The 23,990-nt window shown below is 39.9% G+C and overlaps 1 protein-coding gene across 2 annotated transcripts in view; it reads right to left on the reverse strand.

The window, feature by feature from the left end:
- Nucleotides 1–434: 434 nt before the first annotated feature.
- The window catches only part of Fmn2 (formin 2), a 298,406-nt gene continuing 274,850 nt past the window's right edge, over nt 435–23,990 (reverse strand). For both annotated transcript variants that reach the window (XM_059280275.1, XM_059280274.1), the window contains 2 exons: nt 2,283–2,364; nt 435–555 (listed from right to left, as the gene is read on the reverse strand). In XM_059280275.1, coding sequence (XP_059136258.1) covers nt 529–555; nt 2,283–2,364 — 109 coding nt within the window. In that variant the 3' untranslated portion in view covers nt 435–528. The remainder of the gene's footprint in view (nt 556–2,282; nt 2,365–23,990) is intronic.

Consider the following 23,990-nt stretch of genomic DNA (forward strand, 5'->3'; position numbering starts at 1 on the left):
CAACTTAAGAGTTGGGAAAGCATCAGTCATGACATATAGATACTACTTACTTCTCAAAATAGAAAATGTGTAAGTAGAAGTAAAGTAGATACAAAGAATTCACCAGGAATAACATTTATCCACAACTCTAGTCACATTGATGTGGAGTTCTGGTTGTAAGTAGAAAGGAAGTTGTTTTTGTTGTGACAAGGGAGAGAATCTCAGGAAAGGAAATCGTAGGTTAAGGTTCAGCATGTTCAGAGTTAATGTGATAGTGCTTCTTAGACGTGCCACTTCGGTCTCTAGGGATAACACCAGAACGTTTACAAAAAGAAAAGGGTTCTAATGCTCCATAGGTCTACTGCTTTTGCAATTTTAAAACAACATACAGGAAAATTCAACAATCAATAAACTTTCTAGAAAACATGGAAGATTATGCAAGAGATTCGGAGGAAAAATGATCAAATTGGTGTAGTTTACTGCCCTCTCAGGTCAGGTGGATGCTGTGGAAGTTGTTTCGATGACTTGTTTTGTTCCGCTGTTCACAGCTCAGGTTTTCATGCTTATCTTTGCTTTCTGAAAACAAATATACCAGGTAGGATTAAAAAATGAAACAGGAAAGAGCTTAGAGCAGCCCAAATAAGATTTTTATTTCGATTAAATTCTCTGGATAAAGGTGAAAGAATAATTCATTCAAGAAGCTTTACACACATTATATCTGTTTCATCTTAAAATAGTTTTCATTGAAACAAATTACCAAGTGCTTTTGAGAAAGTCAGTCTTTAAAGTTTATCTCATAACGTATGTGAAGTGGGACTGGCACAACCCTGGCATTCCAGACCCTACATGCACAGGCATGAATACGGAAGCAGAACCAGTGATTTGGTTTCATGGTTGGCAGGTTTCAATTCTCTTCCACCTAGCAGCCCGATCAGGGTTAGCTAATCATCACTCCTCTTATTCAATACAGATTTATTAAGCTTTGATCAGAAAATAACACAAATTTATCATTAGATAAGACTAATTTTAATACAGAAAAACTGACAGAAAAATAAATTTTACCTGAAGCTAGAACTACTTTCTAAACAGGGCTATTTAATCCAAGGCAGTTTGAGTTATCTTAACTGTCCATTTCATTTAAACTATGTTATACTAATCTAATTCAAAATGTTTCAATGTGAGCTGGAGAGATGGCCCAACAGTTAAGACCTTCACTGCTTTTGTGGAAGCCCAGAGTTCAGTTCTCAGAACCTATATCAAGTGGCTCACAACCCTTTGAAACTACTGTTCCAGAGGATCCAGAGCCCTTTTCTCACTGCCTCAGGTACCTGTATCCACATACACATATCCACAAATACCATCAATAATTAAATATCCTAATAATTAAATACCATGCATAATTAAAAATAAATCTCAAGATGATTTTATTTGATGTCCTAAACTTTCATTTAAACCAGCATTATTTACTTACCCTGGCAATAGGGGATGTATGACACCTTCAAAGCTTTCAACAAAACTTCTACAGTACCAGAAGGGAGAATTCACCATTGTAACCGAACATTTCCCTCAGAGGGCACACAGCCTGGTGTTTTATTGTAATGAAGGACTTGGCCAAGGAGGAATCTTATTAGCGTTCTAGATCAGTCTCTGGGCCAGAGACTCCAAACAGCTTACTTGAGAGAGTATGTCATTACCTATTGAGTTTTATGCAGCAAATCTCCTATTAGTCACTCTGGGTTAAAGTGCATAAAAATAGCCTATAACTCATGTATTATTAAGTAATATAGGCTATCTTCTGCCCCAAGCAGTGGACATAGGCCCTCACATATGTCCATGCATATATTTATCTTGATTATCAAATTTCAAATGCCCAACTTTGAAACTAAGTCAACTACAAAGTCCCGATTAAAGATATAAAGAAAAGACTGTTCAAATTAAAAGCTCATTATTTATCCAAACATAAGATAAAATGACTGAGATATTGTTATATAAATTTGTGTATATTGTAAAGACAGGGTTCAACATAAAAGACATCACACGCTGATGATAAAAAAACAAGAATACTAAAAATTCTTTTGTCCATGCCTAATGCTTACTTCTTACTAAAAAGGGGCTTGAAACATGCCCCCATTGCCACAGTGTCAGAAGCCTGAACTCTATGGTCCCAGTTAACTAGAAGCTTCTTTCTTTCCTCTCTCTCTCTCTCTCTCTCTCTCTCTCTCTCTCTCTCTCTCTCTCTCTCAATAAAGTTTGCTTCTGGTTTAATAAAACAAATAAACAAAACAAGAATAGTCAATACTTACAATCCCAGAGTCGTGTCTTGGTTTTACTTTGTAGAGTGATTTTCCTTTCTTCTGCCTACACACTTCCTCAGCTTCTTTGACTCTGAATAGGGAAGAAGACAAGTGATTTAAATAGGAGCCCACAATGACCACAGAAACCTACTTTATAACAAGAGGGCAAGCTTCAACTCATTAAAGAATTCAATTGTTGGGAAACTCACACAGAAATGCCTTCTCACATTTGATTTTAAAATAGAAACTGTTAGAGATAGAGCAGTTCACTCATTTAGCCTGAGGATCCTAAAATGGGCTATATTACATAAATACAAAAGGGATCAATTACTACATAACTCAGAAACATTCATAATTAAGAATGATCATGCAAGAATTCACATGAACATTTAAAATGACTTCAGGTTCATTTTCTCTCTACCTAACTCACCTACATATAAAAGACATTTGGAATGAAACTTCTGGGCCATTCTAACAATTAAACTTCATCAAACATGGAAGCAATTATTATTTAATTGATGCCAAACAAACAAACAAACAAACAAAAGCAACAACGCACAGTGATCACCTTTCTCATTGTTTTACAAGATAGGACCTCACAAGGAACTTAGGTTGCTCTGTGCTCTGGATTCTGCAATCTTGTTGCAGCCTCCTAAGTGCTGGGATTACAAGGATGCATCACCATTTCAAGTAACATTTTTAACACGGTTAAGATTTCTTTTTGTGTATACATTCCAAGCAAAAATGCACTGTGTCTATCAGAAACACTACCTAGAAGAAGGCCTGTTTAGAGATGAGTTTTGCATTCATTGACCTTGCTGTAGAACACTGCCAATGTCCTATTACCTCTAATCTTGGGGATACCCTTAAATAATAAAAGGACATAATCACCAAAGCATTACATTATGATTATAGAAAAGTCTTTCCAAGGCTAAAGATCATTTTGCTCAATCATTTCTTTACAAATTGCAATATATTATAAAAAGTCACAACTGCTTTTTATTAAAGAAATCGCAATAAACCTGGAAGGCAGGACTCCATTAATACAAAAAGGGGCACAAGAAGAAAGAACATGACCTATCAGATTCATTTACTTCTTACTTCTTGTGATTTTTTTTTCCTTAAGAATAAAATTAATTAAAACATGAAGTGTGTCAGGAGAAACTGAACAGGCCATGGCTTGACCTTAAGAAAATATACCTTATGTTGATTAAATTTCTTGAAAGAAACAAATCTTGAATATGTTTCTTGGGCCCTGTGGCAAATGATCCAACGACAGAATTTATCTCCTGTGTAATTGATTCAACCTTCCTTAAACGATAGAATGACCCACTGATCCAGGCAGGCGTCTCAAGTCTTATGTGAAAGTAATTCCTTTTAGATCCAAACTGCTGCTGGTTGGGTAGACAGTAATTCCAGAAACTGGTGACAGTTTAGACACTGCATTGTTACCACGTTTATTACTTCCCCACCAAGCCATAAATTCCCTTTAATCCCTCCCTAAACATTTGAAGACAAAAACATTTTCTCTATAACAAACCAAGGATTTCAGAGTCACCATCGTCCTCTGAAACAGCTGCCAGTAAATTTAAGCTTGAAGTATTTGGATAGGGAATTAAGGGAACTTTTTTTTTCTTCTTGTTCTTCTTTTTTTCTTTTTTTTTTTAGCACTTAGTCAAAATCCAGCAGATCCCCTTTTAAATTTGCTTGGAGTTCTTTAAAACATTTCATAACATGAAACAAAAATGTACTTCACAAGTATTTCGATCCCCAAAGCATCCTGGTGTTCGCTCTGCTCTATTTACAGCAGGTCTCGGGAACATATCTTGGTTAGGATCACAGGAAGCTGATTTTAACACAAACATATTTAATTTTACATGAAAGGAAGTCCAGTCATTCCTTAAGGTAGAGCCCATGAAGACTGGAGAGAGTGTGTGTCAAGGTGGCGTCACGGGATCTTCCGGCTCATTTGTTCATCTGACAATCATTTATGGAGCAGCAACGCCAGGTCAGGTCCTGGTGCCGCTGGGGTTTACACGGACAATTCAATTCAACCTCTCTAGGCTGGAGGCATACAGGAGCAGAAGCAAATAATGGTAGGGTGTGCTATGAGCAGCTCCCTGAATTAGTATAAGGTCCCAGAGGAGGCTTCTGCAATTGGTATTTGGGGTTTATAGAAACCATTCATGAGGATCTTGGGGGTTGAGTCTTATTTTCAAACAACCAAGAAAGCTCAATTGTTCATAATTTTGGAAAGAGAAGTTGTTACTAAGGGTGGAAGAAAAGAAATACAACAGATAAAGTCACACACACAATGGCGGAGGAAGAGTCAAGGAATACCATACTGTACTTCAAAAACATGAGTTGTTTGTTCTTCTCCTGCCACAGGGTCTCTACAAGGTAAATGTTACAAATGCTTTTTGTCCTATGCCTTAGTGCCTGTGTGTCAATCATCTCATCTTAGGCACCTTGAGAGATGTGTACATGAATGAATTAAGACGCTGGAGAACTGAGCACCAGGATAAATAGACTGCTGTTCTACTTTGCACTTGTTCCATGGAGAATTTGCTTTAACACAAGTCCCCAGGTCCACTTATATTTTTGGACCTAGTCCCTCTGGTCCAAAGACAGCATCTGGGAAAATATGACACAGGCAGCCCGTAAGCACAATGTAGCCAGAAGTTTTCCTGTGTCCTGCTGCCACTAGGTCCCAAATAAACACTCAGAGGCTTAATAATTACAAACTGTTTGGTCTGTGGCTCAGGCTTGTTGCTAGATGGCTACTGCATCTTAAATTAACCCATTTCTATTAATCTATATTTTGCCACATGGCTGTGGCACTACTGGTCTGCTGGCATCTTCTTCCTTGGGCGGCTGGATAGCTGCGCTGACGACTCTGACCTTCTTTTCCCTGTATCCCTGCTTGGATTTCCCATCTGGCTCTTATTCTGCCTTACCACAGGCCAAAGCAGCTTTATTTATTAACCAATAGAAGAAACATATTCACAGCATACAGAAAGACTGTCCCACAGCAGCACCCCTTTGAGAATCAGTACTCTCCAACTAGGGCCTGAAAACTCCGCCTAGACTTTCTTCACAGGACACCAAGGCCTCCTCAGCTCTCTCCTTCATCAGAACACCACTAAAGATGGTCATCTCCATTCTCAGTGACTCCTGCTACTGCTGAGCTGAGTAACTGCTGCTCCTTCTAAATGCCAGCTGTATTTCAATATAACCCCATAGCAAGACTTTCCCTTCACACTTGAGACTGGAAAAAAGAATGTGTCCCTGGAGTTCAGATTTACTGCCAGAACTGGCAGCAAAGAAAGAAAGAAACAATGAGGAAGGGAGGGAGGGAGGGAGGGAGGGAGGGAGGGAGGGAGGGAGGGACAGAGGAAGGAAGGAAGGAAGGAAGGAAGGAAGGAAGGAAGGAAGGAAGGAAGGAAGGAAGGAAAGAAGGAAGAATCCAAAAAGGGAAGAAAGGAAAAATCCAGGGAAGGATCAGTAGTTGGGGTCAGGATTGACAGACTGATAGCTCTTTCTCGATTCCGTTTTATTTATTGAAATGGGATAACAGTTTGGAAGAGTCTATGAATATTGTGGAGAGGCACAGACAGCTCTATGCATGATTACTGAAGATCTCCTCTTTTAAACATGGCTACATTCACAAAAATGGAAATGTGAACTGCCAGGACATTTGTTAATTGAGATTTAACTCTCTTAATTAACTAAAAAGAAAGGTAAAGATGTTAGGATGACATTCATGACTGACAGGCTAATTTTAACCATCATGACACCCCATCATCAATGTAGACAGTAGAAAGAAAATGTATGCAGATCTAATCACAGGATAATAAAAAGAAATCCCTCATTCATCATTTTTAGTGATTTAAGAAAAAAAAAACAACACAGAAGAAGCAGAGACCAGAAAACAGGAAACGGGGCATTATCTTTTAAGAGGAAGAGGGGATATTAGATGGTAGATAATGGCTGTAAAATTTAATGTTAATATTTTTCTGTAATCGTTGTCTATGAAGTTTCAGAAACAAAGGAAACTATGCATCTCTGCATAAATGTCCAAAGTAAATACTCATTCCTTACTGAGAGGACCAGGAGTTGTTACAGAAAGGGTGGTGTTCTCTGTCCTTTAAGAGAATAGTTGATTGCAGCTAGTGATCAAAAGGCATATGGAATCACATTTGGCATAGAGAAGGTGATCAATATGAGTAACATGAGTTTTGCTAAGAAAATATTTTTGCCTAAAGCAGAAAAGATAGGGAGGAGGAGGGGAGAGAGGGAGAAGGAGAGAGAGAGAGAGAGAGAGAGAGAGAGAGAGAGAGAGGAGGGAGAGAGGCAGAGGCAGATAGATAGAGACAGAGAGAGCTATATCTGGTGGCATCCTATATTCATCATTAGCCACATCATGTTGTAGCATACCATGATACAGAGCCACCCTCTGGAGGCCTCCTAAGGTGTACAAGGTATTCAGGCTTTCTGTACTGTGCCTAACTTGTATATATTGGATATTTTCTGTTTCTTTCTAGAATGGCAACTCTAAACTCTCCTCACTAGAGCCAGAAAGTCTGCCTCAGGCTTTACTACTTCTTTCTTCTTTAGCAGAGACAACCAGAAAACTAAGCTGGCTTAAATGGCAACCCCAATTATAACATCATGATTCTGAGTTTAGCACTAGGTAAAAGAATGGTATTTCTGAATCTACAAGAAGCCTTCCCAGCTCGTCCTCATCCCCTGCTCCCACAAACAAGGCATATAGCTACGTTTGAGAGGGTGAGGGGGTTAGGAAGCTGACTTGTGAATGGCATCAGAACTCTACATTTTGAAGAGGAAAACCTTCTAAAGTATTGCAAACCCAGACTGTATTGTGTCATGCAAATGGCTTATTCATGGTAAGCCCTCAACACAAGTTCATTAAGGTAGAGATAGGAGGAGATACTGTTACACTTTGTGTTTACACATGTGTATGTGCAATATATGTATTTGCTTGTGTGGCTGTGTGCATGCATGAGTGCTGATGCTCATGCATTGTGTGTTCATGTACACATGTGTCTGAAGGCCAGAGGTTGACCTCAGATGGCCATCTTACTTTTTGGGACAGTCCTTCATTGAACGCGAAGTTACTGATTCAGCCAGAGCCAGCCAATGGGCTTCAGATATCTACCTGTCCCTACCTCTTCCCACCCTCCACTATTAATTTATAGTGACAGATTGTGGTGCCACCGAGACCAAGAGACAGGGAGGCAACAGTGATGGTGGTGAGGAATTGATTATCCTCGCTACAGATCTAATGGTTTTCTAGGTCTCACAAAAACCTGCTACCATTGCTGTAACCGAAACCCACAAACAAGCCTGCCCCAGGCCATCAAGAAAAAAAAAATCCTGAGGAACAGTATACAAAGATCGTCAATTACAAAGCTGTAGCTGGAATTTACCTAAAGACTCCCACACAAAGTTTATTGTCTCAAAAATAAAATTGTGAATATTATCTGAAATGGAGTCACAAATGTTCTACACATGTAGATAGAATTTGCTTCTTTTCTCACAGAGAGCATGTGGGTGTCTGCTCCTCCATTTGGGTTTAGTGTAGTAAACTTAGAAGTTACTATATAAATAAGATCTGAAACCAGGAGACAGGAACAATTTTAAGGTTTACAATATCATAAAGACAGATTTAAGTAAGAGACTATGGAATTAGTTCTTACAGGATTTGTTAACATCACTTTTAAATTTTCATCATTTTTTATACAAATGAAAACTCAAACTGTGTCTGTACTAAAACTAGATTCATTTGCATTAAGTGTTTTCTCAACAAAGGGAAAGGGTTTTCATTTCTGTTCTAATAAAGATGCATTTCCCACCCCTGAACCTTCTCTAGCCCCAGACCCATTTATTGTCAGGCAAATATATACAAAACGTTCAGTGTAGTTAAGTTTAAAAACAGTGTGTGAGATGACCGGGGAGATAGACGCAGATACAGACAGAAAAGAGAAACCAGACATTCCTGTAGCCTGTAGACAGAACAACCTCTATCTACCTTCTAGACCAAACGCCACTCTGGCCACAGGCTTATCAAGAAAAGATACACTGTCATCATTCAATAGGATGGGAAAGGCAGCTGCTTTCCCACTGCTAAACATCAATAATTTGGTCTACATAAGTATCTGTGGCAGACAGTCACGTCCCACTGGCTCCAGCTCAGCTTTCTGTGAGTTGCTGCCTTCACTCTGGGAGTCGGGTTCTTTAGCAGTGGGAGAGGTTTAGGTTGAGTCTAGGGCAAGCACTTCATAGGTCTGAGATGCCCATCATGGAGAAACAGGCCCAGCATGAAGCGAACAGCACATGAATGTATCATTCCTGCCACTTCAGAATGCACTTTACCAAAAAAAATAACATCAAGTCTGTCTACAAATTAATTTTGGTTTGCAGCCTACAAAGTGGGAAAAGTGAGAAGCAGAGATCTTAGACCATGGTTGGTTGGCGGTAGTAGCTTAAGACTTCTGGGGCTCCTTCCAGGTAGAGACAGAAAAGGTATCAGGTGTTGTGTGGAATTAAAGGTGATTTAAGGAAGTTTATTCTGTCACATCTCCTTTGTAACCAAATGATCTCAAACTCACTCATGCATACAAAACCACAAAGATCTGATAAATAATAAAAACAACCATCCCAAAGTCATTTATCATGACCAGCAGGAGAAAGAGTGTCAGCTTCCAGCAGCATCCATGTCTGAATTGGGTGTTGATCATTTTTCAGCTTTGCAGAGAAAACACTGCACTGGCCCCCCTCCAGCGCTTACAGAAAGCAGTAAGAATGAGCTCAAGCAGATTCCGACAGGGATGTGGTACCTAAGTGACAGGGAGTGCAGAAGGGCACTGTGCTTCCGGTCCCCAGGGGCCTGACCCAAGGACAAGAACCTGGGTTCACACTGAAGCCACACCTCATACTCTGTCTCCCCATGCCCAAAACAAGTCTCCATTTCTATCAACCATGAAGGATACCTTCTGAGGAAACCTCCTAACTCCAATCCTAACTTGTGACAGTTGGATAGGTGGGCTCTATGCTACTCTTCATAAAACAACACATGGACTTTCATAAACATAAAGAAAATTAACAGAGATGATTGTTGCCAGCATTTCCTCAGAGTATTTCTTAGGGGAATATACAGGTGAAAAGAGATAAAAGGAACATTTATTTACTTTACTTCTAATTGTGTGCATATATGCATAAATGTGCATTCATGTGTGATGTGTGTGTGTGTGTGTGTGTGTGTGTGTGTGTGTATGTGTGTGTGTGTATGCGAGCAAGTGGAGTCCAGATACTGATTTCATGTGTCTTCCTCTATTGTCTTGCCCTTATTTGGGGGGATGGGTCTCTCATTGGACTTGGAACTCACCATTTCAATTAGATTGGCCCCAATCTTCTTGCGGCACCCCCAAACCCCAATTTGTCCATCTCTGTGTGTTAGGGTTATAGACACATGTTATCAAGTTCAGCTTCTACTGTAGGTGCTGGAGACCTGAACTCTGGTCCTCAAGTTTGTCTCTGGGTGTTTACAGAAGTAGGATGACATGACATTTTGTGCAGACGGTACTTCAAAGCAAGGACTCTGGCTATTTCTCTTTTCTCCTTGCTGAATACTAAGTTCCTTGAGTTTAATCATCACAGATGGTCATTTTTAAGTTCCCAGAGCACAATTTGAGCCCTCACACAGGTCATTTTTCCCAGGACACTCAAAAACAGCTGATTTGATGAGTTACCCATGATAAAAGACAAAAGTTCTAATTAGGGCTTTGACTGATGCCTCTTGGTTTTGTATCTCTTCTGGATTTGACTTGACCTTTGAGTTTACTGATTTACTGCTATTACTCTATCTTTAAGTAACAATTAGTTGTTAATGGATGTATACAAAATTCAAAGTCGTAAGATAGCCAAAGGTATTTTCCCCTTTCAGAGGGATTGACTTTGTGTTCTGTATATGATGACAGGACCAGAGGGATTCGTGCCAAATGACCTCAGTAACTCTTAGGCTATAATGTGGATTCATTTCTACAAGACATTTGGCAAATCTCTCATGGGATGTTGGTGGGCTAATTACAGAAAAGATGGTTCCCTGAGAAGATACTTGGATGAATTTACAGTGAGGACAACAGGGTAACTTCACACATGATTATGTCCCTTTTAAATATAACTGTATCTTACAACACTTAACAAACAAAAGAGATCATAAAGTCTCAAAGTTTTAAGAGAAAAATACTTAGAAAAGTGGGTGTCTTTGAGATCGAAGAGAGGTTCTGTAATTGGACACATTTGAACCTGGAAAGCAATCATTAGCAAGAGAAATGCACAATCTACAGGCAGTCATCTCTGAAAATGAGAAACATGTAAGATTTGACTGGAGAAGATAAAACAACCGCTACATAATCCTGACTGTTCTTTCTAGGGGGCGTTTTTGACATGGTTCTTTTCTGAGTAAAGGATGTAAATTGTAGTTGGGAAAAATGTAAAAGTACAACTTACAGAAAAAATTAATGAATATGTTTTTAAAAAACAATTATTCAATCTCAACTGACATAAGATTTTAAAGTTGAACCCAGGGAAGGTATTTCTGAGTAGACAAAGGCCAATAAAAATCCTAAGTAGACACATACATACATACATATATACCCCCCAACATACATACATATACTACACATGTAACAATAATAATCAAAGAGTTTATTGACTTGAGAGGCATGGACATGGGGGGAGGTACTAGAGGGACAGTGTCTGGGAGGGGATGAAGGGAGGAAAGGAAGGGGCAAAGTGATGTAATTCTATTTTAATTAAAACATTAAAAAAACTTTAATTATGTTATGTAGTTTTGGAGGGAGTCAAATCGGACACAGGTTAGAACACTGACAAATCTAGGAAGCAGATAATGGAAACATTCAGGACAAAAAACGCCAGAGAGGGCGGAGGTCTCAGACAAACCTTGGAAATGCTAACTGTCCATGCTATGAAGAAGAGAAACACCATTGGTCTAGGGAATTCATGAGTTAACGCCAAGCTCATGGGCAGCTGTGTGTAAACAAAGACCCCCGATTCTATAATATCAAACTACAGCACCATTTCATACCATTGGATATGGGAAAAAGCCTACCAAGAAATCTGAAGGGTACTATTTCAAATGTTTCCATAACTTCTTATTTTTTCTTTTTATTCTTCTCTCATACATTACATAGTGACCACAGCTTCCCTTCCCTCCCCTCTCTCTAGTCTCTCCCCACCACCTCCCCTTTTTTCCAGATCCACACCCTCTCCAACTCTCCTCAAAAAAGAGCAGGCTTCCCAGAACATTAACCAAACACTACATAACAAGGAACAATAAGACCAAGCACTTATTATCATATGAAGGCTGGACGAGGCAACCCCACAGGAGGAAAAGAGTCTCATGAGCAGGCAATAGAGTCAGCCTCCTCCCTACTTCCACTGTTAGGAATCTCACAAGAACACCAAGCTAATCAGCCATAATGTATATCTAACTTCCTTTTTAATTGCAGCACAAAGAATTGAAACCCGTATCATGCATGCTAGGCATGGACATCCTCTGAGCTGTATCCGCAGTCATTAAAAAATTACTTCTAACACCATTCTATGTTATGTGTATGAGTAATTGCCTGAATATATGTCTGTGGACCAGGCCAGAAAAGGGTGCTGGATCCTTTGGGATGAGAGTTACAGATGGTTGTGAGCTACTATGTGGATGCTGGAAATTGAACCCAGGTCGTTTAGAAGAACATCCAGTGCTCTTAACTATCGAGCAATCTCTCTAGTGTCCTCAGCCATTTTTTTTCTTCTTTTCAAATTGAATTTTGAGACATGTTCTTACTATGCTGTTTGGACTCGAACTTGTGATATTGGCCTCCTAAGTATCAGGAATTAGAGGTTACCACAACTAGCTTCATCCCGTTTTGTGATAAGCTTAAATGAGTCTAAAAATTACAAAATTTGTGTCCACATGCATACCAAGATGTTTAAAGTTCTCATCACATTTCCCATCTTCATATTTTAATCTCTGATAGAGGAGATATAAAAATTGGTCTGCTCTCATGTATCCTTTAGCTCACATGGCACTTGCATTTCCGTGACAGCCTGGTCCATATGTCTTTTCCTTGGGTATGTAAGAAAGGCCATATGTCATTCTATGCACATTGAAGGAATTTTAGGTTTCTTTAAAAATCTAAAAACAATAGTTACTGGCATCAGAAGCATATGATAGTAAATAAAACAGATCCTGTTACACATGATGGCACCAAAATAGTAAAAAATTATATTTGACACCAAACTTGATCTTTTATTACAGGAAAATAATGCTGTTTACTACATCTGATACCTTTTTCATTTTAAAATATTATAATATTATTACGTTTCCCCTTCTTTTTGTTCCTCCAAACCCCCCATATACTCACAATTTTCTCTTTCAAATTCATTGCCTCTTTTTTCATTGTTGTTACACACACACACACACACACACACACACTTATGTAACATGAATACATAAATAAGTAAAAACTTAAGTCCATGCAGTGTCACTTGTATGTACATATACTTAACCCTAGGCCAAGAACTACAGGAGACCAAGAGAATGGAAAAAAAACAGTCTTCTCCAGGGAAGAGCACACCAGTTGGTCATCCAATACATCTGATATTCTTCATGAAAACTTCCTTTCAATATTTCTATTTGTGATGATGTGTGTACGCATGCGTCTCTCTCTCTCTCTCTCTCTCTCTCTCTCTCTCTCTCTCTCTCTGTGCGTGCGTGTGTGTGTGTGTGTGTGTGTGTGTGTGTGTGTGCACATGAGAGTGCAGGACAAGAACAGAACTCAAGCCTTCATGTATGCCACTCAAAGATAGTTTTGTTAATCTCACGTTTGTGTTTTTTTTTTTTTAAAGGTGGTTCAGAAAAGCATTGACCACAGCTAGTGAGATAGAAAGTTAAACTCCCTTGGGATTTATGCTGTGATGCTCATTTCGACACTTGTCTAGCAAGCATGATGTGTACAAACCATTTGTATCTTACTCACTGAGGGATTTGATGGGGAATGTGAAGGAATGCAAGGGCTATTAGACATAGGAATTAGATTATAGTGAGTTTATCCAATTTCCTCCCAGTAAAACTCATAAAAGAGCACAACAAAGCTATTTATATCGTAATGGCTTGGAATTGCACAAGAGGAAGAACGGCTTAATTAAGACTAAGATGTGGGAGACACAAGGCAGGGGCAGACGAAGGAAGCACACTCACTACAGGAGAATTAGTGTCTCAATTTCTCCTTTACTGGAATATTCCTATCTGGCTACAAATACGTCTTTTATCCCACCATCTGAAAATCACAAAACCTCAGAAAACAAAACCTTAATCTACCTCCCTCCACCCAGCTCCTCTTTTCACTACGGCCCTTTGAATGAACAAGTTCCTCGAAATTGTGGCCTCCGGTTATTGTCTCCACTTCCTCTGTGTCCATCATCTTTATCCCTAAGCACTCTCAGAGTCTGCCTCTGTAGATGCTGAGTGCAAAGATGAATTGTTAGCCTTCTTCTCCCTCTAGTTAGCAGAGCACGGTCACCCAGGGCTCTTATTGGATGCCCACTCTTCTCAAACCTTGCCCGAACTTGTTCCACTAGACTATTTCTGATCCCAGCATTCCTTCTCCCTGATCTCTCTTCCTTGATTGCTCTGTTCCAGCCACTCTGGACTTCTCACTTAATATGCTTTCCCTCAGCATCTCCACTTGCTGCTATTCCCACTGTCTGGGGCTTTCCTCTTCCAGATTTCAACTAGTTTATTCTCTAATTACCTTCAAGTCCCTACTTATGCACCACTTCTCAGACACCATCTTGCTATCTTACAAAAAAAAAAAAAAATCCTCCAGCTCTGCCTTTCCTTGACCCAATAATGACTTCTGTGTAAGTATATTGGAAGCTCCATGAGGGTAGAGATGTGCTGTTTTCATTTGCAACTCTAATCATATGATGAATGACCTAGGCAAAGCGTATTGGCAAATTCTAAATTGAGAGGGAAGGATGGAGATACTGAGTTCAGGAGAGACATTAGCAGCATTACCCTGTGGGTAATGATTATACATGGAAATGTAAATTTGAATAAAAGCATTCACCACACCTCATTTCTCCCATGCCTTCCAAGCTATGTGTGTGCTCCTTAGGAAATGAACCTATGGTTGCCTTGCTGACTTGAAACAGTGACTCTTAGTATAGACAAATTTTAAACGGTCTTATTAATAAAAAAACAAACCAGGAGCCAGATATTGGGGTGAATTCTGAAAGATCAGAGAAGCAGAACAAGCCACAGCTAACCTCACCTTCACAACTCCTCATCTGATCCCATTTCCATGAATCCTCAGACTGAAAGCTTCTGAGTCCTCACCCAAATGGATCTCAGCTGAACTGCTGCTAAAGGCCTAAAAGCTCAAAAGCATAAAAAGCCTCTAGTTCCTGGTCCTCATGCCTTATATACCTTTCTTCTTCTTGCCATCATTTCCTAGGATTAAAGGCATGTGTCTTTCCCAAGCAAGACAAGAGATCTCAAGTCCTGGGATTAAAGGTATGTGCCACCATGCCTGGCTGTTTCCAGCGTGGCCTTGAACTCAGAGATCCGAATGGATCTCTGCCTCTGGTATGCTAGGATTAAGGGTGTGTGCCACCACTATCTGGCCTCTGTCTAATCTAGTGGCTATTATGTTCTCTAACCCCATATAAGTTTTATTTAGGGTACACAATATATGGGGGGGGGGACAATATATCACCATATCATAGAGAATTTCTTCCAGAGCAAGAAACGTGAAGGATTTGGCCTGCTGATGCTGAGGAGTGGAGAGCAGAGGAGTTGTGCAATTGATGAAGAAAGATGGACACAGACAGCAAAGGCAGAGCTGATGGTATGAGGGGATGAAGCTCAGACTGGACAGGAAGCTGAGTGGATGCGATGCAGCAAGGAAACTGCAATAATTACAGAAGTGAGGAGGTCACCTCAGAGCAGTAGAAAATCTGAATGAGTCTCCACAGTTAACCTTACACACCAGTAGCTTCATTAAGAGACTGATATATCCCCGTGCTACTAGATAGAATGGGGGACCAGTACCTGCTTAGTTCACTCAGCCTGATACACATTCATCTTACAATCCTTTACCCCAAAACTTTGTGGCCAGATACATTACAGAATGGAGACACTTCTCCATTTCAGACAGGTGTATGGCACACTACCATACTACCAAAAGGGTCAGAGAGCATGAAAAAGTAAAACACAATATTTCTATGGTAAGTTTATGAACATTTATGGTAAGCTGGATGTGCAGAGGTTAAAAACACCCTCAAAAAAGTTGAGTTTTGTTGACAGATAAGTTTGCTGCAACTCTATGAATGAATATTTTTTTTTGTTTCATAGATTTTGTGTGTCTTCAAATTGCAGATAATAGATCGCGGCTCCAGACTACAAGATGATGAGCGAAACTGTATCTGTCATTATCCTTAAAAGTTTGTAGGACTTGTGTGCAGTATTATCGTATCTTGTTAGGCCATGTTCAGTGGAAAATCCCTTGGGTGGGGGGTGACAGAGGAAGAGGAGGAGAAGTGGATCTGGGGAGAAGGAAGGTAGGGGGAGGGACTGGGAGGAGTGGACCGAGGGGAAACTGTGGTTGGAATGTAATGTATGAGAGAAGAATAAAAGGTCAAATAAAACAAAACAAAAGAATAATTCAAACCCCCCCCAAAGTTTATGAACTCCCTTATTAGGTAAGTCATTAAATAACCAGGTAGAGAATGGAAATGCTCACTAGGATTCAAGTATCTGGATATGAGAACTTAATTCTCAGCTTTGTAAAACCAGAATGCAAAACGACTTGCTTCTAACACCTGTTTATGAAGAGAGGCTACATACTTTATGGAAGCCAGCTTATTTCCACCCTGTGAGGACCCACCAGCTTTCTGATGGTTATATTCCTGCTTCTCAGTTGAGACATTGTGTATAGTGCTTGGCTCTCGTCCTTCTCATCTGAATGTGGAGCAGTCTACCAGACTGCACTCGTGGCAGAGTGGACTGGGGAAAGTTTATATGTATTACTGAGAGATCAGGTAGAAAACTACCAAGTGGGCAGCAGGCAAAGCTTTATGCACAGTGATGCTGCCTTCTCAGACAGGTTTGCGTTCTTCTTAAAAGCATTGTATGATTTCCAGTACCCATCCATCCATGCATCCATTCATCTTTGCAAAACCAACAATTCCCTCTTCACCGTTATATCTAACTCGCCATCCATGTTATCTAGCCTCGAGCACCTGTCTTACTTTCTGCTCTAAACAGACCCTGCTTCACTTCTATGTCAAACTCCAAATTCCATATTTCTAGTTTTGTTCATGCTCTGGCTTAATTTTGAAATGAGAGGACTGCAATGTGCAGAGAGCTAGGGGCTCAATCTTTCTTCTTTAAAGGCCTACAATATGGCTCTGCACTAAATGGGGATCTGTAATATGCTAGACTGAAACCCATATTAACAATCATAATTAGCTAGAGTAAAATGGGCTGATAAAGAAAAAATGAAAAAAACAAAACTTGCATAATTACTGTGGATTCACACTAAAGAAGGCTCACCCAATTCATTCTGTATAACTGGGTACCATGGAAACATACCTCTGCCTTCCTTGTACCAGTTACATGTGGATATTGCTGCTTATAAAAAGACAGTATGGGTTTCCTGGCAGAGAAGTGATGTGTAGCTTCCCTGTGTTCTCGACCTTCTATTTTAAGCACTACTGTCTATCTTAATTTATTGCATTTCCTTAATCTCCTTCTAATATTTATGTTTCACCCTCACTCTTCTGCTTTTCCAAATTCTACTTCACTCTGTCCAGTTCTTTTTCACTGTCCTGTTCATGGGGAGGAATACACTATGTTCATATACAACAATAGCCAGACCTTTTTTTTTTTTTTTTTTTTTTTGAGACAAGGTCCCACCACGTAGCCTTGACTGGCCTGAGGCTTACTGTATATACCAGGCTGGCTGCAAACACAGAAATCTGCCTCTACTTTCCTGGCACTGGGATTAAAGGCTAACACATCAAGCCTATACCAATAGTCATAATTTCTGAAGACCTACAGTACTATTCAAAACACTTAGCACCTGCAATGACCAGTCACTGTGTTGGGAATTTTGCAGCTAATATTATAAATTGCTTCAATACCATATAAATTTGAGATCACTATTTCAGTTCTACAAGTTAGGAAGTAACTAATTTCCCAGTTTCACCATTTTATAATTGGCAGCATGCAAATTTATTACTTGGAAATACATATTTTAGAAACAATAGAAGGACATTCTGGTTGTCATGAGAGAACTCTCATCCAGTGTCTGATGGAAGCAGATGCTGAGATCCACGGCCGAGCGCAATTGGCGAGAGAGAGGAGGGATTGTATGAGTGAGAGATATTGAGACCATGATTGGAAAAAGCACAGGGACAAATAGCCAAACTAGTGGAAATGCATGAACTGTGAACCAATGGCTGAGGAGCTCCCATGGAAGTGGACCAGGCCTTCTGGATGAGTGGGACAGTTGATTAGCTTGAACTGTTTGGGAGGGCCCCAGGCAGTGGAGCCAGGACCTGTCCTTGGTGCATGGGTTGGCTTTTTGGAGCCTGGGGCCTATGCTGGGACACTTTGCTCAGCCTTGGTGTAGGGAGGAGGGGACTGAACCTGCTTCGGCTGAGTCTACCAGGCTGGGCTGACTCCCCAGGGGAGACCTTGCCTTGGAGGAGGTGAGAATGGGGGGTAGATTGGGGGGGTGAGGAGTGGGAGGAGGGAGGACAGGGGAATCCATGGCTGATATGTGAAATTAAGTTAATTATAAAATAATAATATACATTAAAAAAGAAATAATAGAAGGTAGAATAGAGCTGTTCTTTGAATTCCATTGTTAAGTCTTTCTAAAATAACGTCTTGCTTTTAGAACATGAATTTGCTGATGATAATGCTATTTGAGAAGTTTTGGTAAGAGAGAGATTGTGTTAAGTGTTTTATATTCAGTAATTCATTTAACTCCCTCCAGAAACTAGATAATATCAGTACCTCTACTTTATTAATGGGAAAACTGAGGCTCAGAATGGTAAGCCAATATGTCAAGGGTTGTAAATATACTACTAGAGGCATATGTTAAATCCAAGTCTTTGTTATGTTAAAACAACGTAATCCCATGTTTCTAGGACATATTACATTTAGCTTTTGCAAGAATGAAAGTTCTGGAAGAATGAGGGGCTGTAGGAAACCAACACATGGGTGAACTCAGAAAAGAATTATGGACACATCAGTGTTAAAACTTAAGGATACATTAATAGCCACATGAAGTCTGACTTTTAAAATAAAATCCTCTGTGTTATCTGTGAGCATCGACAATCTCTCAACTGAGGAAATAGACCCCCCTCATGTCTGATCTTATTTACCTCCCCCACACTTGGAAAACTTTAAAGTGGCCAAATGTAATTTAAACAAACTTTCCAAAAATGTTCACCCTAGGCCCTAGAATTTGAACCCTAGAAGTTAATTTTAAAAATGATCCTATCTAATAAAATTAAGACCTATTATGAATACACTCTGATGTGTTTTACTTCTGCAAGATACGGAATGTCTAGATACATGACGATAATTCCAACAATTTGAGGATTAAAGGCTGCCAGACAGACATGGTGTGCATGTCTCTAATCACAGTACTTGAGGGGCAGAAGCCAGAGGATTGCAAAAGTCAGCCTGGGTCACTCTGTGAGACACTATCTCATAAACCTGAGAGACAGGGGTGTAGCTCACAGTAGAGCGTTTACCTATTGAATCAAGGGTTCTTTCCTTTTTCCTCACCCAATGATGTTTAGAGACTCATTTCCAACACATTTTTTTTACAATTTAAAATTCTGAGGAATAGGCATTCCCGTATATAACCTCTAAGTTCTGAGTATTTTAAATGAAGAAAATGAATCCTATTCCCTATGAATATTCATTATTTATCTGACAGAAAATGAATGTTTATGTTACTGAATTTTGGATTTTAATTTTCAACATGGTAGTCAATGCAGCCCATCTCAGATACCAATATTGTAAAATCAATTAAAATAATATTAATAGAACTAATGAGTTAGAGTAAAATGCTAACTCATTAATATAACTGTGCGTATTTTCTTCCTTCTTAAAAGCAACTATACGTATCATGTCTCCTTACTGAACGCTGCAATACTCTTGTGCTACCACAGTGTTATTTAGATGATTTTAAATAGGTACACTTTCTGCAGCTCAGTAGTTTTGCTCCCTCCCAATTCATAATTTGTTGGAGACAAAGGTCATTTGAGGGTTAATGAAACTCAAGGGATCCATGTGCTCTCAGGAGCCAGCAGGTGAATTTAATGTGGGCTGCTGGCTTTTCCTCCAGGGCACACTAATCCTCTCCTGGATCTATTCCAGGGGAAGAAGGACATTGTAAAGCCCAAGAAAAGATGGACATGACCTCAGGATACTGTGTCCTTTCCATCTATGGACAAACAGCTGTGAGCTCACAACCAACACAGCTAGAGTTCTATGTTCATTAAGACAACCTGCTACCAGAAGCTGGAGCAGTAGCTCAGCCTTTAAGAGTACTGGGTGCTTTTCCAGAGGACAGAGGCTCAGTTTCTAGCACCCAAATAGTAGCTCATAACCATCTGTAATTCCAATTCCAGGGAATCTGACATCCTCTTCTGTCCTAGATTACAAGGCTCACGAGGGTTGCATAGACATAACATGCAAGGAAAATGCCCATGTACATAAAAATTAAAGAAAATACGTTAGCAAAAAATAGTATTTAATTATAAAAACAAGAAATAAATACTCTAGGGATGGAATGGATCTACTTCTCGACCTTACTCAGGCACCAGCACACCTTGACTTCTTAGCTTCCCTTTGCCAGGTAGAAGAACCAGGAGCCATCTCTACCCAAGTGATGACCCATACCAGGAGAGGTCTGTGCCCTTGTGCAAATGTAGAGGTGACCCCTCTTGAGATGCCTCACTCTGTAGGCATGCTTTCCTAACAGTACTTCAGATGGCTTCCCATTGAATGTTAAATCATTCAGGGAAGGTCTCAGCAAGGAGACAGAGCCGTCTTTCTTTAGAGGGAGATCAATGAACTGTGGAGACACGTTGGCTTTTATGGAGACAGGGTGTGTGATACTTGGTGCCGGCTGAACTGTGAGTCCTAAAGGAAAGGGGTGGCTGGGGTAATCAATTGGAGGTGGAACATGGCCAGGGCAAAGTGGAGAGGATGGAGACAGAACTGATAGATTATTTAGAGGATGCTTAACATCACCAAGATACAATGACAGATGAGGGGGATTAGATAAACTTTCCAAACTTTGAAAGGTTTTGCGGGATCACAGATTCTGGGTGTGTTATTACAGACCTCATCCAGGAAGTAGAGGCACAAATAAGTCAAAATAGAAGCAATGGAATATAAATGGGCCTCTGGTGAATCTACATGTTAATCTCAACATAAATGGGAGAGGCTACAGTGCAAAAATGCTTTTGTATCAACTTAGGGATTCTATTAGGCACAACTCTATATTCACTTATTTGGCTTTGCATTGTTACTCTTAAAATGTAAAATTAAAGCTACACAACTCAAGTATTATTGTTACAAAAGGAAAAAAAAATCAATGTAACCCTGTGAGGGAATGGATTTGCCAATTGGCAATATTATGATAAAAATGTCTGGATGTATACAGATAACTAGACATTGTAAGTGTGTCATAATTTGTCAACTATATCTGAATAGAGTAAAAAAAATTCTGTATATAAAAAACTTAAACAATGATGATTTAAAATTTGAAGTTCACTTTCAAGTAGGAACAAACTGTAACCAACAGCTTTTCCATAAAGCAAAAAAGCACAAGCTATCTATGTGACACTAATTTGTCCTGAGGGCTGTAGTTCAGTTGATGGACATTTGACTTGACTGCAAATGTCAACAACCAAGACTGCACTGTAATTTTATAGCTAGTTCTTCAACATCAGCAAGGTTAACTTCCATGGAATGTCTGCTTGCTCCCAAGTGCAATATAAAAGGTCTTTCTCTATTCCTGTCTGCCTCTGCCCCTCCCCAAACAAACCAAGAACAACAACAAAAAAATGTCTTGGCCCTGCCCTGTCATTGGTTTCATACAGAGACTAATATCAATGACATGGCCAAGGCAACCTCATACTTCTCTATCTCTCAAACCTAGCTTCTGATTAGACACTATTGAGTCTAAAGCCCCGTTTTTTTAAGTGTAGGAGAATCATCTTCGACTTCTCAAACATATTACTTTCAACAGTGGGAAAGCGGTGGAGTTTGAGAGGAAATCCCTGAGGCAGATGGAGGAGTGGCTCCCTGCCTTGGAATTCTTCCACCCAAAAGAGTCAGAGTCAGCAGCAAGCAAGGCCATGGCAGGAAGGCCTGTGGAGAGCACTTTGATTCCAAAGATTTTAGTTATCTTAAAAATTCAGGCTCCAGCAAAAGTACTCACAAACCAAACTATTTGCTAGTTTTCCATTACACAAACCTGATAGATCTGCTCATCTTCCTGTAACAAAATAAAACTGTGATGTTACTTGAAGTTATTTATCTTAAAGGAAGTGAGAATTACCCCCTTAAAAAATCTTGCTTTTATAGGAGCAGTTTTCAGCCCATATAAGTTGAAAGATACTATTTTGGGGGGATAATTTTTGACTCATATTTTCCAGGAAGTATATTTTGATCTAAGATATTTCTACTATAAACTTGGCTAAATCAACAAAAATACTTTTAAGAAATGCTGATGGGAAACTGAGAATGGCTCAGATACCTCATAAGCTCCCACAATCTCCTGAAAGGTTAGATAGCATTATTTAAATACTAAAGCAGACATACCTCTGGACAGGCTGTTTTCTTGGTTTTGGGTGTTGATTTTCTATTTATGTCTTTAATTACAACTCTTGAGAGCTGCTTCAGCCTTTGAATGGGACACTTTCCTTTCAACCCTCCCTACTTCTGTCCCTCCACTTCCCCCATCCCCCACTCCCTCTCTCTCCCTCTAGGACCTTGTGCATGCCAGGCAAACACACTACCAGGAACTTATATCTTCAGCTCACATGTTCTGTTTTATTTTTCTTTATTCTTTTTTATTTTTATGGTCTGAGGATAGAACTCAAGAAGCATTTGAGAAAAGTTTCCCCAAAGGATGGCAAGACAAAGAAGCCAATACAAAGTTCTTTCCTAGTTAGGTATCCTCCTGGAACATGTACCTCCTTCTAGGAGAACTAAGCTTTACAAAGAGAATGTGCTAACATCCAGAGTGTAAAAAGGTGGTTTAGGAGAAGAAAGAGCAGGCTGATTCTTTTCCTGAATCTTTCATAACTTGACTGACATTATCTTGGTAATGCTTGAGAAGACACTTAGAATCATACTCCCCCACACTGGGAGCACCAAGCCTGTGTAGACCTTCCTCCAAACAACATACCTACCTGCACACTCAATTCCTGCAGCTTCCATGACCTCAAATAATCTAGAGTACCACATCTTTCGCCTAAGCCATAGTGATTTCCTAACTTACTTCTTACAGCCACTCTCCAATGTACTGCCCATATTAGTCAAAGATCTCATCACACACATCCTATCCGATTCCGCTCCTGCCAAACTGCTGATTTTCTACCTGATGGATAATAACAGTTTAATCACTCATGATGTATCTGCCATGATCTGGACTGTGAAGCCCTGGCACACTTCACCAGTTTCCTTTTATCACTCGTCTTTCTTGGAAAACACACAACCATTTCCACCCCATGCTCTGTTGTGTCTCCACACATGGCCAGAATCTTAAACTCCATAAGCACTCCAAACCTTGTCCCCTCTCCCCCCACCCCGAAAGGTATCCTGGCTGTTGTTTCTAATGATCTTCAACTTCTGATTCCTCTTTATTTCCTAAACCCATAGCTTAGATACATGCTTTCGTTTACTGTCTACTTTTCTAATTAGGGGTCAAGATCTGCATAGCCAGGGATGCTTCCTGACATATGGAAGAACATAAATAATCACAAAACAAACTGCCCTCCCCATTACACTTTAAGGTATGTAAATTAGGACCAGCCAAGAATGCAGACTCCCCACACATACTTAGCTTCTTGTTACCATTTTGGCAATCTGGTTTGTCCACTGTCTTGCCAAACCTCCAGTACTAGAGAGTTGGCAATAGGAAGAAAAGAGCTTTATTGGTCATTTCTCTAAAGTTGGTGCCTGGATGGAAAGGACAAATGATCAGTCAGTGTCATTACCAGTACCACACAACAGCACAGAACTGGAGCAGAGAGGGGATTTCAGCAGCTGGGATGCTGATGGCCTGGTAAAGGAGACTAGCATGGACAAAGCCCTCACTTCAGTCTCTACCTCAGCAACTATGGTGGCACATACCTATAATTCCAGCAAGGTGGAGGCAGAAGGGTCAGGGTTTTAAGGTCGCTGTTGCTACTTAGTGAGTTTGAGGCCAGACTGTGCTACATGAGATCCCATCTCACAAAAAGGTGGGCAATGGGAATTTCACTTATCTATCTCCGTTGATATTTATGTTCAATTGCCATGAAAGTGGTCTCTTCCTTCCCAGACTTATCTCTGTTAACATCATACCTAAATCT

The sequence above is a fragment of the Peromyscus eremicus genome, chromosome 15, assembly GCF_949786415.1.
Source record: "Peromyscus eremicus chromosome 15, PerEre_H2_v1, whole genome shotgun sequence".
NCBI lineage: Eukaryota > Metazoa > Chordata > Mammalia > Rodentia > Cricetidae > Peromyscus > Peromyscus eremicus.